Consider the following 19,954-nt stretch of genomic DNA (forward strand, 5'->3'; position numbering starts at 1 on the left):
ATATAAAGGAAGTATAGAGGGTTTTGATCTCTCTAGTGTCGGTTCAATTCCTGCTTTTCTAGCTGTTAGGAAATGAGAGGGTTGGTGCACCTCCATATTCACTTTATCATAGTGACCCTTAACATTCAGGCACATTTCCTGGGATTATAGGTGGGGGGGTAGGCCTGCATAGCAAACTAATATGCTGGTGTGTCATAGGCATAGGGCTAGCGTGAGTGGGAGGAAGTTTTTTCATAGCAGGTATATCAGCTGATCATATCGGAATCGAGGGTATGAAGCATGAATTCATAGAAATCCTGCTGATAGCAGTAGCACTTTTGTGGCCAGTACTACTGGGTATAATTCTTGTGGTAGGTTAAGTAGGCTTGGGTTGAAGAATAGGATGGCAGTCAGTGTGTTTATTAGTATAATGTTGGCGTACTCGGCCAGAAAGAATAGGGCGAATGGTCCTGCTGAGTACTCTACGTTGAACCCAGAGACCAGCTCTGATTCCCCTTCTGTCAGGTCGAAGGGGGCTCGATTTGTCTCGGCTAATGTGGAGATGTATCATATTATAGCTAGTGGCCAACAAGGAAAGATGAGGTAGATGGGTTCTTGGGTGACTGCTAGGGTGCTTAGAGAGAAGTTCCCACTAATAAGGACAATAGATAGTAGGATGATCGCGAGGGTTACCTCATAGGAAATTGTTTGGGCAGCCGCTCGTAGTGCTCCAATTAAGGCGTATTTTGAGTTGGAGGCCCATCCCGATCATAGGATGGAGTATACTGCCAAGCTTGATATGGCTAGCAGGAATAGCACGCCTAGGTTTAGGTCTGCTAGAGAGAATGGTAGGGGAAGTGGTGTTCAGATGGAGATTGCAAGAAGAAGGGCTAAAATAGGGGTCATAACAAATAGAATTGGGGAGGAGGTTGAGGGTCGAATGGGTTCTTTAATAAATAGTTTAATTCCATCTGCTAGAGGTTGTAGGAGCCCAAATGGTCCGACAACATTCAGACCTTTTCGACCTTGTATGTAGCTTAAGATTTTGCGTTCTACTAGTGTTAGGAAGGCTACTGCAATTAGGATGGGTAGGGCGTAGGATAGGGCTATAATTAGGTTAATTAATATTGGGTGGCTGATCATTGGGTGGTTTGTTTAGCTAGGGAGAGGATTTGAACCTCTGAATTAAAGGACTTAAGCCTTTTGCATTTTCCGAGCTCTGCCACACTAGCTGGTCCTTTTCTTGGATGTGGTTGGTTGTGATAGCTTTTCGTAATTAAGTTGGTTTCATTACTTAAGGCGAAGGCTTGCTTGTAGTATTGACCTCACTTTTCCTATCCTTTCGTACTGGGAAGAGTTCGTCATAGATGGAAACCGACCTGGATTACTCCGGTCTGAACTCAGATCACGTAGGACTGTTAATCGTTGAACAAACGAACCCTTAGCAGCTGCTGCACCACTAGGATGTCCTGATCCAACATCGAGGTCGTAAACCTCCCTGTCGATATGGACTCTCGGAGGAGATTGCGCTGTTATCCCTGGGGTAGCTTGGTCCATTGATCAATTGTATTGGGTCTAGTTGCTGTTAGCACATTGAGGGGTCGCTCTTAGTCTAGAGTTGTGGTCTAGTTTTTGGAGGTTTTGTTTTGCTCCAAGGTCGCCCCAACCGAAAAACGCGAACCAATCTCTTATGTGTCAGTGAACCTGGTGGGTGGATATGTGTAATAAGGTGGTTGCTGGTTTTAAAGTTCCACAGGGTCTTCTCGTCTTATGGGTTTATCCCTGCTTTTGTACAGGGAGATCAATTTCACCGATTGCCTGTAAGAGACAGTTAAGACCTCGTTTAGCCATTCATACAAGTCTCGATTTACAGGACAATTGATTGCGCTACCTTTGCACAGGATACCGTGGCCGTTGAACGTGAGTCACCGGGCAGGCATCACCTTCAATACTTGTCTGTTGGTTTGCTGAAGGCTATGCTTTTGGTAAACAGTCGGGCCTTGATGGGTTTGCCTAGTTCCTTTTACAGGTTTTAATCTTTCTTAATGGACGCTCCTCTGTCGGGATAACAAGATGTTTAATACTCTGCTTGTTTGATTAGTCCTATATTGGTGGTTTGTTAATAATGTACAGATGTAAGCTTGCGTCATAGAGGGAGGACCCTGGTTACTCATTCTAGCATTAATTCTCCAATTTATGTATAGGTTAGCCTGTTAATGATGAGGGAGTCATAATGTTCTTATATTTTTTGGGTACTGAGCTTTAACGCACTCTTTGTTGATGGCTGCTTGAGGGCCCACAGTAATAGTCGATTGATAGTACTTATCCGCTCGTTGAGGTTGTATTCTTTTTTAAAGGAGCTGTCCCTCCTTTAAATAGCCCTTAATTCGCTTCATTAGGGTTTGTGGGTTTCCTTGGAGAAGAATTAAGAGTGAACTTAGATTCGTTTCACAGGCAACCAGCTATCACCCAGCTCGATTGGCTTTTCACCACTACTAACAAGTCATCCCACTCTTTTGCCACAGAGACGGGTTCGCTCAATAATAGCTGCTTGTAAGTAGCTTGCTTGGGTTTCGGGATGGCAAACTTAAATTCATTTTGCTTGTTTTTTCTTGCTAGGCCATGATGCAAAAGTACAAGGGCTGATCTTTGCTGTTTTTAGCTTAGGTTTTTCACTAGTATTTCATCTTTCCCTTATGGTACCTGGTTTTTATCGCTCCAATGGTGTCTTTTCTATTGCCTATACTGGGACTAGTAAATGCTTTAGTTGGGTGTGGTAAGTAGCTTTGTTATTCCAGGTCATGTCGATTGGGCTAGAGTTTGGCATCAAGATGATCTGGTGTAACAGATATTTTTCAAGTGTAAGCTGAATGCTTTAGTTTAAGCTACGTCTTGTTAGTCTAAGTACACCTTCTGGTACACTTACCTTGTTACGACTTACCTCCTCTTTGGCTGGATAGCTTATTAATTTATAGGGAAGAGGGTGCCTATGAGGAGGGCGACGGGCGGTATGTACATGCCCCAGAGCCAGCTTAAAGAGGGCTCGATTGTCCCACTTTACTGCTAAATCCGCCTTCCAGGGACTGTTTCATGTCCCTTTGCCATATGTTCTATACTAGAAAATGTAGCCCATTACTACCATTCCATAGGCTATACCTTGACCTGTCTTATTAGCGTGGTGGGGCTATTGCGTCCACTGTTGTGCTGTCAGGGGAGGTGGGCTTGCGAAGGCGGTATGTAGGCTGTTTTGGCAAGGAATGGTTAGGTGTAGTGTGGATCATCGATTACAGAACAGGCTCCTCTAGGTGGGTTTGGAACACCGCCAAGTCCTTAGAGTTTTAAGCGTTGGTGCTCGTAGTTCTCGGGCGGATGCTTGGGTAGGTTTAAGCATCAAGATTTAGGGCCAGGCATAGTGGGGTATCTAATCCCAGTTTGGGCCCTGGCTTTCGTGGAGTTCAATTAATCGTTGTTCTAAGATTTTCTTTGAGAAAGCGGCCTTATCAGCATCATGGGCTTGTGACAGCTTAGTTGCTTTTGAATCTTAGCTACTTGGATAACATGTGACCACTCTTTAAACCGTTATAAAGTTAATTTGGGTCTCCTGTATGACCGCGGTGGCTGGCACAGGATTTACCGACCCTAAATTTGCTATGGCTAAGTCAAGTTTACACTCATTGCTTAATGTTGACTACTGCTGAATACCCATGGGGGCGTGGCAATTGCAAGGCGTCTTGGGCTACGGTGAGGTGAGCCTGATACCCGCTCCTATCTGCCTCTAATGGGGTGTCCAGGGCTTCTACACTGGGACACGGATACTTGCATGTATAAACCTAGCAAAAACTAACAGTAAGGTTAGGACTAAGTCTTTTGTCTTTGGGTGCTTGTGTGGCAACCATCTTGACATCTTCAGTGTCATGCTTTTTATAAGCTACAAAGACAGTGGGTTTTGTGTTGTTTAGTTGTTTGATTGCGTTGTATTTTTGTTTGATTTTTGTGAGTGGTGGAGGTAGGCATAGAGGGGGTAAATCCTTTGTGGCGCGGGCGCTTTTAGTAAGTGGTGGTTGGTTCAAGTGTGATTTTTGTAATTTTTTTGGGTTAGTTTTTTGATGATGATGATAAATTGTTTAGTTTGTAATATAATGAAATTATAGAGGATGATTAATTGAAAAAGAATGAATTGTAAATGGTTTGGACAATGTAGGAAAAGTGCGGGTTTTTTTTAACAAAAGTGATAGAAAAAATGTCAAGATAAAAAAAAAGATGCGTAAAATAGAGTTTGAACGTAAGTTCTTAGAAAGTGGTAAAATAATAAGCATGTCCGGGAAGCATTAAGCTATCGCGATACAGCACTACTTAAAAGAGATGAATACAGCATAACTTTCTGACAACACATATAGTATTCATTTTAATATTTGCGAAGAGCCAATCATATAATATGCATTTTTCACATATACTCATAAAGGTTTTTTTCGTGGGTTGTAGCTCAGCTTACTCAGTGTCTTATCAGTCCCTCCGGTGCTGGAAAAATGCTGTGGCCCAGGCCAGGCCCCAGTGGGCTACAGATGTGAGCTGCCGGTGTTCTTCTGGGTTTTCAGTCCAGAGCAGGTTTGAACAGTTCCAAAAAAAAGAAAAAACACACAGTCCAGGGAACTTCTCTGCCTCAGCTAGCTAAAAACTAATTAAAAAGCAAAGGAGAGCTCTGTCCCGCTGTCTGTCCATGCTGCAGACAACACAGTCCAGAAGGAATGTGGAGGAGTGAGTGCAGTTTCTGATAACAAACTCCGCACTTCTTCTCTCCCCCCTTCTCTCTCGGAACCAGTCATAAAGGTGCAAAACTTATTTCTGGGCTAAAGAGATGAATGGGGATTCAAGCATCATAAAGTCACCCCAAGACAAAATAGTTTAGGAAAACATACCTATTAAGGACTACAACCCTTAATGAGGAACTTTGCTAATGCAGACATGCTAAGGCTAGATTAAGTGGGAAAGTGTGCACCGTACAGGTTTAAAATCCCTATCAATAACTTCCAACCAGGTATCCATGAAAACCAATGAACTTTATCCTGTTAGGAACTTTATACATGCCACATATTGTTAGGGCAGCAGTTCTTAAAATGCAAACTCTAACCTAACAGAACGCAGTTAAATAACTTCAAATTTTCTCAGTACTAGGAATATATATATGTGGACTTGATGATCTAAGAGGCCTTTTTGAACCTTAATGATTCTATGATTTGCACATTTTTATAAATCTAAATGAGAAAATGGAACAAAATTGGACAACACAAATCAACAGGTATTAACAGAATTAAGACTGATTTTTTATTTGGATGTAAATCAAAACCATAGTGATTACACTGTTGATGACACTCCTTAATTTTTTTTTTCCTCCTCAAAAGACTAGGTGTCTGTTTCATTTTTAAAAGGCTGAGAAATGTCACAGTATAGGAAAAGAGAACTCTTGAGAATATTTATAAAAGTATCTCTCAGAAGAAATCTAATTTGCTAGCCTTTTTTGCCTAGGAAAGCTCTTTGGGTTACAGCTTTCAGAGGAAAAAAAAAAACACCCAGAAGGAAAACATATTCTGGTTGAATCTATCACTGTACTTTGTAAACCTATGATGTAAGTAGGAAAAAACAACAGATTGCAAATTATGCCTCCCAATTTCTTTGTTTCCCCCTCTCTATTACTAGTGGTATGCTGATAAAATCTGTTTGGGTAGTGCAAACAAGTCTTGCTTAATAAAGAAATGAATTTGGCATTGTGTGAATTCTTCACAGACCCATCATCACCAGATATTCATCAAGCAACAAGAATGTTAAATACACATGAAAATAGCTGTAGGAATATTTAAAGTTGATTTCAACTCTCAGAAAGTTGCTAGGTACAATTTTAAGTAAATTTTAAATCACTTCTGAGTAGTAAAATAGGTCTAAAAATAGAAGCAGCAAATGAATCCATCACAAGCAATAGCTCCATAAGGTTAACAATTCATACAGAATTCTATAATAGGGTGAGATGTTGATGGAATGTATCCAACAACTTGCATTTCTACCAATGCCTCTACAGGAACCCATGTGAAACTACAATGCTCACAGACAGCACATACTTAAAAACTAGGCAAACAACTCAAAGCTTGAAAATACTTCAAAACAGAACAGCTCTCATTTTACTAAATTGTTCCTCTAAAGTGAGCACTGAGGGGAAAATTCTTGCTGTGTACATTTCTTTTTTGTGTATTATGACTATAGTGTCTGGCACTTTGAGATTTAACACACAGCATTGCTGAATAAGAAAGGCAAACACTGTTTATTAGCAAACCAATAGCATTATCCAAACATAGGGTATTAAAATGGTTACTTGTTTGTAAATTGATTACTTGGTCTTAACTTTATCTTCCTAAGCACACAATGTAATATTTAAAAACAAAGCTCACGCTTTAATTTTTAAAACCTGGTTTTTCCATTATTCTTAGCTTAACAAGAGTCAGGAGTTACATAGTTAAAATAGCCCATTAAAATGGGCAGGTAAAACAGAAATAATCTGCAAATTCACTCTTCACCACACAGCTCAAAAATCCTAGTCTGTCATGGTTTGATGCTGGCACAATGCCAGCGACCCCATGAAAACACACCTTCCCAAATAATTGCTGTGAGATGTGATCAGGAACAGAGCAGAGCAGGCCCAAACTTAATAACAAAAGAAAAAACTTTATTAAACTACTACTACTATAAGGGACACACACACTAAATCCAGGATGAAGACTTTCCAAAACACTCCTCCTCCCCCCACCCAATTTCCAACAAAACCACAGTGAGACACCACCCAGGATTCCTGATCAAGTTGCCACCCTTAAGATAATCAATACTCTATCCCTCAAAGGAGAGAGAAGTCTCTCTTGCACCACAGACTCCCCCAGGAAACACAATTGCCACCCTTGTGTTTCCATGTCACACATGGCAACCGCCCAGAGAAAATCTGCCAGTGTGACACTCTCCTTTCCATGTCACAGTGCTCTCACCACCGTGCATGGACAGACTGCTCATAGGGCTCCTTTAAGGATGCTTTGCCAAGGACCAAAAGAGACAACAGTTCAGCTTCTCATCTTGGGACTACAGTCCCTCCCCATTTTTCCCCTGGGGCCGAGGATCCAAAAACAGAGTTCATCTTCTTCTGGAAGACAGAGGGCATCACCATTCTCTCCTCAGCTTTTCTCTGTTCTTGCCATTCCTGTGCTGGTGGTTGCTGAAGCAGGTCTCTTTGGTTCACCATTGCATCCCCCTAAAATGCAGTCTCTATTGCAGGAGAATTTGGTTCAGTCTATGGCTAGCAAGAAAAGTCCAGCCAAAAGCTACTCCATCATCTCCTCCCACCTAAAAAAAATTCTTCTTCTAACATCTCAGGTCCCAGACTGTCTCTCTTCCACTGTAAATCAAGGAGGAGTAATATTTTACAAAGCTTTCATTTTCCAGGAAAGGGTTAAAAGTTCAGACTCCCCGGCTGAAATCTCTGCCCAGAACTCCAACTCCCCCACTGGGCATCTTCCCCCCCCTTCTCCTTCTTCTCTGCCATAAAATTTCCAGGTGCCATCAGGCTGTCCATCTCCTTCCCTTTGGGGGGGGGGGGAACAAAGGCATCTCTCCACCCTTCCGTCCACAGGAGCTGGCTCAGTTCCAGTCCTTCAGCCCCCTCGGCCTGTAGGCCGCATGGCTTACCCTCCCCCACCCAGCCTGTGGCTGGGCAAGGGAGAGTCTGCACTCATCCAACGACCGGAACCAAAGAGAGAGTTCTCCTGGGAGTTCTTGCTTTTAACCCCCTGTGTTCTCAGTGGCATGACCATGTCTTCAGTGGTCACTCCAGGTGCCAATATCCAAACCTGACCACTGATTGGTTTGACTACCAACTTCCTGAGAAAATTCACTTCCGTGTCAAACCATGACATAGTCACAGCTTCATATTTAATGTGGAATCACTTTAAGTATACAAAAGTTCAAAAGACCCGGAAACTGGTTAAGAGTTAAAAGCCAGTAGAACAAAAACACAGGAAATCCAAGATACATCTCTGACCTTTTTAATCCGAAATGTTAGGGTCAATCACATGCCCAAATAAACATATTTGTTTTATGGAGAAAGAAACTTTGGTATGGGGTTGAACTAGCCACATGAATAGCACCTCTAGCTTTCAAAATGAACAGTAATGGCTTATCAGACACCATGGCAGCAAGATATCCCTTTTAAAAAACCAACCAATCAACCAACCAAAAAAACCCAAACAACCAATACCCACCAACTAAGCCACACATCAAGGCCAGACAAAAGAAACTAGCATAATACTTTTTAAAAGTAATTTTAAAGCATGCATTAATTATTGTATTTCTGATGCTGAAATTGCTAAGAAATCTTTCCTACAATGAGAAAGGCTTCCTTTTATTTGATAACCACTAATAACCACTCCTTTTAAAACTGCACTGTAATGCTTGAAGAATGCTATTAATATATTTCCTTAAGATTCCCTCTATTTTTCTAAAATACAGTATATGTCTATTTTACAGGGCCATGCTGTTAGTAGTAAGCATTGCAAACAAAAACACCCCCCTCATTCTACTCCAAGAGGTATTTATTAAAAAGGTCAAAGATAAATTTGACCTCAAAATGGAACAAGAAGTTTTTGTAATTGTACCAGAAATAACAAATGATCTTTGTAATGTGTGATGCACTCCTACAGCCATCAATAGTTACCAGAATGTTAGTCTATGTTTATCTGCAAGTTTTATGGGTTTGCAACAAAGCATAATACACACTGAATAGAATGAGGGAAATTTCAGTTTCAAGTGCATAATGAATTTTAGTAATTTAATAAATTTTAGCTTTTAGCGTATTCCACAGTAGTGCTGTGACAACAAATCACACCTGTGTACCAGAGCATGCATCAACAGTATGGTGTAATATTACCACACCACTGCTATACTTAGCTTTTTGAAAGACACATAAGCATACATCAAACAATTTTCAGGGTTACTTTTTTCCTTTATTAATGTTCACTTTTTCAGTTATACTTCCCGTTTAAAAATTTGAATTATTGAAAAAAAATCACTGAGAGTTTATACAGAAGTAGCTATAAGGAATACCCTTACAGGCACTGATATGACAAACATTTATTTTAAGGGCTGAGAGGCATTAATATCAACAAAGTGGACTGAAAAGAATTACTAACTTTGTCTAAATGGGAAATGCCTGCTTCTGTTTGTATGTTGAAAAAGGAAATTCAGAAAGTTATATTTTGACCTTGCTACGTTACAGTCAATCATAGAAAGACCTATGCATTTAACCTAAAATGATAGTTTTAAAAGCCCTTATATTAAAAAATCCCAAAACATCATGCAAAACTTTGATCAATTATGCAGCTGCTTTAAAACTGTTGCAAGACCATACTGTATATATTAGCTTTTATACTGCTAATATACAACTAACAGCAAAGTTGATTAGATTAAAAAAAGTTTGTATTAATATCACACAATATCACATTTTATATCACACTAACGAGACAAATGCCAAAAGATTGGCAAAAACATTTAGTTCTGAGCACTCAAATGGCAGGATAATTATGTGTTGCAACCCCTTCACATTTAGGAAAACAAAAGCAAAAACATAATCCTGCAGTCTCACTTTACAAAATGAAGTTCTGTAAAATATTTATTGGGAGGGCAACAGTTTATGCTAACACAATGTAACTTATGCAACTAGTGTCAAAGGCAAAGAAAAAACCTTCCAAATAAAAAAAATAATCAAAATACACATAGGAACAGAAGCATAAACGCTGCATTAAATACATTCAAGATACAACAATGCACAAGAGAGAAACGGAGACTAAAGTTAGCAACACATTTAAAGAAAATGTAATGAGGAAAAAACACAATTTTTTTCCAATGACAGTTTCCATTTGCAGTCATTCCATTCATAATTTGTCTGATACAGTATATCATTAAAATATTCACAATCTCACAGAAGAGCTATATTTTTCTCTTCCAAATCTAATTACTAAGTTGTTTTTGGATATTTTAAACATACATTATGTTCATTTGAAAGCAAGGCAACAAATGGACTTTTTATCACCTTCAATCTTAGCACTAATGACAAACATTTTTAAAAGTTATCATAATCTTTTTTGTCTTTTTTTCCCTCTGCTTCAAATCCATCAACCCCATCACTGTCCCTTCTTCTTTTACGATTATTATGGATGTTGAAGCGTTGATTCATCTGTGGTAATGGATCCACGCCTAAAACTTTGTGTATTTGACGGAATGCAAGGAGTCTCAGCGCAAACTAGAAAAAGGATAGAAAGAAGATATTTCTGTTAGAAACAAATGTCAATTTAAAATACTTTATCAAACAACTAATGAAGAACATTAGTGGTATATGATATTATCCTTAGCTCTTATTATCCTCTCTTTCTTCCCCCAACAAAGTCAACACAATGAAATTTGCTGCTTCAATACAAAATACAACAAATTAACTTAAAAATAATATATATGTGTTTTAGCTGCTGGACTTGCATTGAAGCAGCCAAGGCTTGTCATGTGTCCCAATATGCATTAGCAATCTTCGGAAAAATGATTGAATTAAGAGGTAGGGGCAGTAAACTCTTAAGCTGCAAGCATGAATAGCCAATACTGTAAGTAGATAGAATAAATATAAAAATTTAGGCTTTCACAGATTTCTTGGGGTGACTTTATGATGCTGGTATCCCCATCATCTGTCTTTTTGCTCAGAAATGGGTCCTGTAGTTTTAAGCTAGGCCCAGAGAGACAGAGAGGGTGAAGGGGAAGCGGGGAGAAGCAGCATGCAGTTTATCTGCAGAAGCTTCACTTTACTCCCCTGGAATTCCTCTCTCTCACAGACTGTGCTGCCTAGCTCAGACAGCAGGAGACAGATAAGAGTTCTCAGCTTTTGAAGAGAGAGAGAGAGACAAGGTGGTTTCCTGTGGCAAGCACATTTCTCTCTCTCTCAGGATTTTTATAAAGGTGCACAGAGAGAAGTGAAAGAGAAAACAATTTCTATTTCTGCTCCTTGTTTTTCTCTTGTGGAATGTGTTTGGAGAATTGTTTACCTAGAGCGAATGCCTGGTTGGAACACGGTGGATTGTTTGGGCCTGATGGCCAATCAGATCCACCTGTGTCTGGACTCTGGAGAACAGGGTCACAAGTTGTGAGGGAGTTAGATATGATAGTTAGAGAGAGTAGCATGTAGTTTTTAGTATCCTCTTTTATATAGTATATTAATGTATCATATCATAATTATAATAAAGAAATCATTCAGCCTTCTGAAATAAGTCAGACATCAGCATTCTTCCCATTGGGTTCGCCAACATCTACAACAGTTTCCTTTGCTTTTTTCACTGGTTTCCCTTGTTAGCTAAGGCAAGAAAGGTTTTCCCTGGACTGTGCCTTCTTTCTGGGACTGTTCAGCTTCTCTCCGGTCCAGGACATCAGGAGAATCGCCTAGGAGCCCCCCAAGCTGAACGTCAGGCCTGGCACGCTGGGCCCAAGCCCTGAAGAAACTGAGACATATCCACAGAAGGACTCTGTGAATTTGCCATCTCTTCAGAACACTGAGAGGTTCCATTGTTTAATATTACTTATTTTTCATGTTTGTGAGTACTTTTCTTGTTAAATAAACAGGTTTTTTTCACTTCTCTCCAAGGAGATTTTTTTGTCCTGAACCAGTTAGGGGAGGGGCTGCTGAAATTTGCTTTCTAGAGGAGACCCCTTTGGAAGTTTCCTCCCAAAATTTGCCCTAAACCAGGACAATTTATAAAATAATTAATGCCAGTGCAATTTAAATTTAATAACATACTACTGTAGAGTAAGCATCTTTATGGAGATTATATATGTAGATGGGAGTGCTTCAAAATTTTCAGGAAAATATGTTAATTTTAGTACAAAAATTAACACTGTTATACATTCTCTGTTGTGACATTTTTATTGCCTAGCTTAAGACTAATCATTTGAATGACTGGACTACATTCTAAGAAAAGAAAATTCATGTCCATCATATAGTTCCATTAATAAAAACAACCAATCACTCACACAAAAAACTATCCATCAAATTTAGTTACTTAACACATACTTTTCTGTTACATGGGGTCATGGGTTGGAGACAGACACATGACACAACACACTGATCGTCATCAGCAAACAGCCCTGATTTTAATACGTCTGCCCTTTTTATAGGGGCTTTGAATTTCCCGGGTCCAGATAGCTGATTGGATGGGCCTGCTCTCTGCCCGGCTCTCTGGCCACTGGTTTGCTTGCATTAAAGCTTGAACAGGGTTGGCTGAGGGTCCCTGTATAGGTCTGAATCCAACCTATCATACTGTGACACTTTTCCTTACCTGTGCACTTGAAGTAATATCCTCTCGTTGCTGATCTGTCATTACAGCAAGTGTATCAAAAGGATCTTTCTCACAAGGGTCCAGAAGGCCAGGACCACCTAAAACAGTTAGGCTAATTAGTAGCACATCTCCATATTATTTCAATCAAGATTACAGATTTTACATTACTTAAGTATACAGACACTGATCAACTGCAACTTGCCTTTAAGGATGATTCCTGAAGATATACACTCAAAAACTCTTCTTAGTGCATCCCCAGGACTCTGTGGTCCAGTAGCACTGCTAATTGCTTTTTCCACAAGCAACTCCATAGCCTAGAAGAACAATAAGAAAATCCAGAAAATTTAGAAGACTGATTAAAAAAAAAAGCTACTACTGTTGTTCAGTACAGAACTTTTGATACTGAAATTTTGAAGGATATTACACATTACAGAACATTTTCAGTTAAAATTTTAAAAATCAGATGTTTGTTAACAATTAATAAAAAGAAAGCTACTGTAAGATTAAGACTGAGTGTTGAGTACTGATATGCTGCTTCTCATGACAAGTTGTCCAAAGATTTTCTTAGAAATTTATACAGTAGTAGCCTACTTGGAGAACTTGTCCAGTCATTTTTTGAGAGCATGAAACATGGTAGGTCACTGGAATCTGTTAGCCATGTGAATAAACAGCACACAGTATGAAATGATGAATTTGATTCATCTAATGAAATTAACAGGATGCTACAGAGAAAAGATTTTTTTTCCTACAAGAATACAGAAACTTAAAGTATCCAAAATTTAATGACCTTTTAAGTGGCTAATAGTTCTTCAGTTTTGCAAAACTGAAGTTCACCGCAATTTTTGTTTTCTGGGTATACGCTAACACTAACTTAGATGTTAAACAAGTGTAAAAAAAACCTTGATGATAAACAAGTTTGTCTAAAATTTACACTTTTTTTCTGTGAATATTCCCATTGTTTGCCTTTATGAGACACTATTTAAAAAAAACTATAAAAGATTTTTGCAAAAGTAAGCATTAAATGGATGTTTCAATACAACCTCCTTGTCAAGTTTTATTTTTAAACAATATGTCTCTCTTGTTTTTTGGTGGGATTTCTGGGAGTTTGTTTTTTTTTTGGTTCCTCTCCCAAGTTTACAGTTGCTCTAATGTTGCCTTCTCTTTCTATTTTCCAAGAATAAATGTCCATTCTAATGCATGCAAGTAACTACAGGCAGTGCTGATTACAATCACTCCCTAAGGGTGCCTATTCCTTTCTATTTTAGCTCAATTTAACTGAAAAATTTCAATTCTTAAGCATGGTATTTTAGTACTTACACTGTATCACTCAGGGTCAAGCTTTTGAGTTTTAGCAACAATTTAGTTGTTTTCAAGTATGAAGCAAAATAGAGCAGGAAAGAAAAAAAGCAGATCATATTATTTAGTCAAATCTAGTTCTTTTGAATCCTTATACAATACACTAAAGTCTTCAATTTCATAATAGGAAAATGTGAATTATGATGCCCCAGTGTTTATGTGCACAAATGGATAGATTTCAAGTTTGAAAAATAAATAAAAATAAATCAACCTTGAATATTGGTTCCTTCTAAATTGTAGGAACTTGACACAATTCTTCTAATGTAGTTTTTTATTTCTAGGTATATAAAGAGAGTGATACTAATGTGTATGTTTAGATTTCCTAATATTTTCTATTATTAAAACTACTTAGGCTCTTTCTGAAAAGCTCTGGCATCTCTGGCTTGTAACAGGCTTCTTAGCATACAAGTCAGGAAAAGTTCTGTGTCTAGAAAAATATATTTCTTCAATCTACAAAATTTTATCTGTAACTGTCAGAAATCATATATATTTTAAATGTCTTTTTGTTTTTTGTCAGTAGGACTTGGCCAACAAGCCAAAAGAACAACTGAATACACAAACTTCAATGGTGATTCGTGGCACTGGCAATGCATCGGGTACCAAGAGTGTTACTGAACAAGTTAAATTTCTTTAATAAGTCTATGCAGCACTGGAGGCAAATGTTGGAACATTCTTTTAACTTTAGCACAAGAGTGTATGATCCTTGTATTTGTGGTTAATGTTTACTTTTGTACCATACAGTGCGTATGCAAATACCAGAGATGATTGTGGCCTTGTGTTAACTCCCTATAGCTGTGACTAATAAGTCTTCTGCCAGCTAATGCTTCCTTGTTTACTTCGATCAGTGATTAATATGTATTAGCTGATACCTTACTTTTGAGAACAAGGATTGTGTGTGTCCTAGGGCGATGTTATGGTGCTTGTATCCCCAATCGTGTGTGCTGTTTATGCCTGATATTATGGTCTGTGCCTTCAGGACTGACTCTGAAAAGTAAAAGTTTGTTTTATCTTGTTATCAGCCGGCTCACCACTCCCCATAGTCTGTGTCTAAGAAAGGCTAAGTTTGCTTGCTTGCTTGCTTACTTGCTTGCTTGCTTGCTTGCTGGCTTACTTGCTTTCACTTTGCCCTTGCTTTTGCTTTTGCTTATTAGTTAGTTTAGCTAAGCAGTCCAATTTTTACCCTAAACTGTTTTTTTTTTCCCCTTTCCTGAATATCATCTGAACCTGCTCCGGACCGGGACCTGGGAAACACCAAGAAACACCGAGAGCCTGCATTTTGTGATCTGCAGCAGCCATCCCCAGTGCTGGAGACCAAGAACTGGGCAACCACTCCCAAGAGAGACTTTCTAAATTTGTCATCTCTTCAGAGCAGTAAAAGAGTTTTGTCATCTGGTGTTGTTTTTTTGTATTGGGGAGTGTTTTACTTGTTAAATAAACAGGGTTTTTTTCACTTCTCTCCAAAGAAATTCTTCCTGAACCAGGTGGGGGAGGAGCCATGTAGGGGTTTGCTTTCTGGAGGCTCCTCCTGGAAGTTTTCTCCCAAATTTGCCTGAAACTAAAACAAATATTTTGGCGCCCAACTCGTGGCACGAGAGAGTGGAAAAAACCCTGTTCTAATCATATTTTGTTTGCAATTACTCTGGGCTGGTATAGTGCAGTTACTGGCTACGTTGTTTGAATTCATAATGTCTCTTAGGGTGGAGGCCTGCATGTGTTTCTGGTCCCTAGGGTTTTTTGAAGTCTTAATACCTCTATGGTCCCTAGGTTTATTTTCTTATCCAGAAATAGCTCCGCTATTGTCCCTAATATGTCGTTTTTGCAGTAGAGGGGCACTGACCAGAATATCCATTGGGCTAGGCTTAGTTATTATGGCTTGCAGGAGGTTTATAAAGGTGCTGGAGTCTGTTCCAGGAATGTATAGGTCCTGGTTATGGTTGTGCACCCAGTTTGTTAGAGGAGAAGCAGGGGATGAGGCTTTTCAGCCTTTGCTTCCTTTCTTCTCCTCTGAATCTGCTATATATCTATTGGAGAATGTTCCGTTTCCCCTGAATGTTAAGGAGACCATCTTTCTGGTATTTAATCTGGTAAGCTTTCTCTATACAGTCTGCAGTTTCTCTGGAATGAGGGCTGAGATTTCTAGAGGGGCTGATGAGATCCCTGACCCAGGAGTAGACCCAGGAGTGGAAAATCCTGAGTGGTGTGGGAAATGGGAGGATATGGGCCAAATCCTGAAGGAATTTTCTGACCCTATAGTCTGGGACTTTCCATGTAAACAAATTCAGAACCCAGATGAGGTGGAAAAGTACCTGAAAGAGTAGTGCTCTTTTTAAAGAGAAAAAGATCATTACAGTGAGCTGGGCCCTGGCATATGCTTATTGCACCCTGTTAAATACTGTAGGGCAGCAGACAGAGGAAGGGGGGCAGGGAGATAAATCAGCAGCTATCCCAGTCACTCAGGCTGCAGCCAACACCCCAGGCTCGAAGCCAGCAGCTAAACCAGACTGTAAGCCTCAACCAATGGCTGTTGCTACTAGCACGAGAAGTAGAAAGTGCACAGACAAGACCAATTGACCAGTGGATGACAATGATGATTATGATGCAGGAGAAAGACCCTCAACGCCTCCTGACATAAAATCAAGAGTCAAAGCAACTAGTACTAGATCAGAGGCCAATATTGAGTCCTTTTCCCTAAAAGTCCTCCGTGTCCTAAGAAAGGATTATATTCGACGACCTGATGAGTCTATAATTAGTTAGTTAGTCCGTCTTTGGGATGCTGCAAGCGAGGCTACAATTCTAGACGGCACTGAAGCGAGGCATTTGGGATCCCTGTCACATGATCCTGTCATCGACCAAGGAATGATGAGGGGGGCTAACACTCACAGCCTCTGGGCACGGGTCCTGGCAAGCATAGCACAAAGATACCTGTGTGCAGATGATCTCTATATGCAGCAGACCCAGTAGAAAACTATAAAACAAGGGATCCAACGCCTGAAAGAAATGGCAGTGGCAAAGATTATCTTCTCAGATGACATAACAACTAAGAATCTGGACTTCGTACCATGTACATCTGTGATATAGCGAAAACTTGTACAGATTAGGCCACATGAATAAGCTTCTGCTTTAGCAATAATGAAGCAAGATGAGAGAGATGAGACCGTGCTCGATATGGCAAAGAAGCTCTGAGCATATGCAGATGCTGTATTTGGCCCAACTCATGACAGAATCGCAGCAGTGGAAACACGTCTGCAGAAATTAGAAGACAAGATAGAGGAGAATCACAAGAAACTCAGGGAGAAGATTAAAGAGGGTTTTCTCCAAATCTCGGCAGTACAAATTAGAAGCCCTAGTATCCAACGTAGATGTTCTCCAGATGGGGAGAGAAGGTACATCCCACGAGCTGAGCTGTGGTTCTTCCTGGGTGATTGCGGAGAAAACATGAGGAGATGGGATGGAAAATCTACTGCTGCTCTGGCACAATGAGTGCGTGAATTCAAAGAAGGCAAGACTCAGAGAGGAAGTTCCACCAAAAGGAAAGCAGCCCCAGTTGTCCGTAGCCAAGCTGCCAGGTATGATGATGATAATGACATGTTTAATCCCCTTAAAGGAACCTCTAAGACATATGCCCAAGGAAAGAAGGATAAACAGGCTTAGAGGGGCCCTGCCTCTAACCAGGTAGAGGCAAGGGAAAACCGTGTTTTCTAGACTGTGTAGATTCGTTGGCCTGGCACATCAGAACCACAAAAATATAAGGCTTTGGTCAATACTGGTGCTCAATACACATTAGTCCTATCAAAATATGTAAGAGCAGAATCTGTCTCCATCGCTGGCATGACAGGAAGATCACAAGACTTTACCTTAATAGAAGCTGAAGTGAGCCTGACTGAAAATGAGTGGAAAAAACACCCTATTGTGACTGGCCCAGAGGCCCCATGCATTTTGAGCATAGATTACCTCCGAAGGGGGTATTTTAAAGACACAAAAAGACTCAGATAAGCATTTAATATAGCAGCTGCAGTAACAGAGGGCATTCAGCAATTGAACACCTTGCCTAAACTGTCCACGAATCCAACTACAGTAGGACTTCTAAAGAGAAAAGAGCAAAAAGTACCAATTGGCACTTCAACAGTACATCGCCGACAGTACAAAACAACTCAAAATACTGTCGTTCCCATCCATAAGATGATTCAAGAGGTAGAGAGCCAGGGGGTGGTCAGCAAAACCCACTCACCCTTCAACAGCCCCATTTAGCCTGTGTGTAAATCTAAAAAAGAATAGAGATTGACAGTAGACTACCGTGCATTAAATGAAATGACTCCACCACTAAGCGCTGCTGTGCCAGACATGCTGGAACTCCAGTACGATCTGGAGTCCAAGGCAGCAAAGTGGTATGCCACTGTTGACATTGCTAACGCATTTTTCTCCATTCCTCTAGCAGCAGAATGCAGGCCTCAGTTTGCCTTTACATAGAGGGGAGTGCAGTATACCTGAAACCAACTGCCCTAGGAGTGGAAGCACAGTCCTACCATCTGCCATAAACTGATCCAGACTGCACTAAAAAAAGGCGAAGCTCCAGAACATCTACAGTATATTGATAATATTATTATGTAGAAGAACACAGCAGCAGAAGTGATTAAGAAAAATCATCCGAATCCTCCTAAAAGCTGGTTTCACCGTCAAAAAAAATAAAGTTAAAAGACCCGCTCAAGAGATCCGATTCTTAAGAGTGAAGTAGCAAGAGAGCATCAAATTCCTACAGATATCATCAACAAGATCACAGCTATGTTCCCACCAACCAATAGGAAAGAAACACAAGCTTTCTTAAGCGCCATAGGCTTTTAAAAAATGCACATTCCTGAGTACAGTCAGATCGTGAGTCCTCTTTACCTAGTCACTCGCAAGAAAAACAGATTCCATTAAAGCCCTGAGCAGCAACAAGCTTTCACACAAATAAGCAAAAAATTGATCATGCAGTAACTCTTAGCCCAGTCAGGACGGGACCAGATGTGAAGAATGTACTCTACTCTACAGCAGGGAACCATGGTCTGTCCTAGAGCCTTTAGCAGAAAGTACCTGATGAAACTCAAGGCCAACCATTAAGATTTTAGAGTCAGAGCTACAGAAAGTCTGAAGCCAACTACACCCCAACAGAAAAAGTAATCTTAGCCACCTACGAAGAAGTCCAAGCCACCTCAGAAGTGATTAGTACAGAAACACAACTCTTCCTAGCACCCCGACTACCAGTGCTGGGGTAGATGTTCAGAAGAAAAGTTCCCTTCACCCACCATACCACCAGTGCTACATAAAACAAGTAGATTACTCTCATCACGCAGCGTGCCTGTATTGGTAAACTGAATCGCACTGAAATTTTAGAAGTAATTACAAATTAGCCTGAAAGTGAAAGTTTTAATATCACAAATAAAAAATCAAGAACCAGTGACACGGGCTGAAAAAACTCCACCATACAACCAACTGCAGCAGAGAAACACACTACGTTATTTTCACTAATAGTTCCTGTCACATCGTAAAGATGAATCAAAAGTAGAAAGCAGCCATATAGAGCCCCACACAACAAGTCACAAAAGCCACTAAAAGAGAGGGTAGATCAAGTCAACTTACTAAACTCAAAGCCGTTCAACTGGCCCTAAACATTACAAAAAAAAAGAAGTAGCCAAAGCTCTACCTCTACACTAAATCATAAATAGTAACCAATGGTCTGTAAGAATGGCTGAAAAAAAAGAAACTAACAGCGTAAAAAAAAATCTATTTAAGCTGCTAAAAAATAAGAAAAATATTACTACCCAGGTAGAGAAACTACCTGTAAAAGTTTGCCATGTAGATGCCCATGTCCCCAAAAGTAGAGCTAATAAAGAGCAGCAAAACAATCAACAAGTAAATCAAGGTACAAAAATAAGAGTGTCAAAAATAGACTTAAATTAGCAACACAAGGAAGAGTTATTCCTAACACAATAAGCCCATGATGCCTCTAACCATCAGGGTAAAGATGCCACCTATAAGTAGGCACGAGACCGAAAAGTAGATTTAACCATAAACAATATTTCTCAAATTATCCATGACTGTAAAACATGTGCTGCCATCAAGCAAGCCAAGCAAGTAAAGCCCCTATAGTATAGTAAACAGTAGTCCAAATACAAGTATAAGGAGGCCTAGCAGATTGACTACATCATGCTGCCCCAAACATGCCAAGGCAAGCGCTATGTGCTCACAAT

The 19,954-nt window shown here is 39.9% G+C and overlaps 1 protein-coding gene and 1 long non-coding RNA gene across 5 annotated transcripts in view; both read right to left on the reverse strand.

The window, feature by feature from the left end:
* Positions 1-6,270: 6,270 nt before the first annotated feature.
* On the reverse strand, positions 6,271-8,269 carry LOC137464255 (uncharacterized). The gene is made up of 2 exons (XR_010994133.1): positions 7,921-8,269; positions 6,271-6,559 (listed from the first exon to the last, which is right to left on the reverse strand). It is a non-coding gene; the product is annotated as an uncharacterized lncRNA (long non-coding RNA).
* A 1,266-nt stretch (positions 8,270-9,535) lies between these two features.
* LOC137464248 (zinc finger RNA-binding protein-like) overlaps positions 9,536-19,954 on the reverse strand; it is a 63,370-nt gene continuing 52,951 nt past the window's right edge. For 3 of the 4 annotated variants that reach the window (XM_068175545.1, XM_068175548.1, XM_068175546.1), the window contains 3 exons: positions 12,574-12,685; positions 12,372-12,469; positions 9,536-10,303 (listed from right to left, as the gene is read on the reverse strand). In XM_068175545.1, coding sequence (XP_068031646.1) covers positions 10,124-10,303; positions 12,372-12,469; positions 12,574-12,685 — 390 coding nt within the window. In that variant the 3' untranslated portion in view covers positions 9,536-10,123. Of the gene's footprint in view, positions 10,304-12,371; positions 12,470-12,572; positions 12,686-19,954 lie in introns of those variants that run through there. The other variant, XR_010994096.1, reaches the window with a different exon arrangement.

Source organism: Anomalospiza imberbis, chromosome W (assembly GCF_031753505.1).
Source record: "Anomalospiza imberbis isolate Cuckoo-Finch-1a 21T00152 chromosome W, ASM3175350v1, whole genome shotgun sequence".
Taxonomy (NCBI): Eukaryota; Metazoa; Chordata; class Aves; order Passeriformes; family Viduidae; genus Anomalospiza; species Anomalospiza imberbis.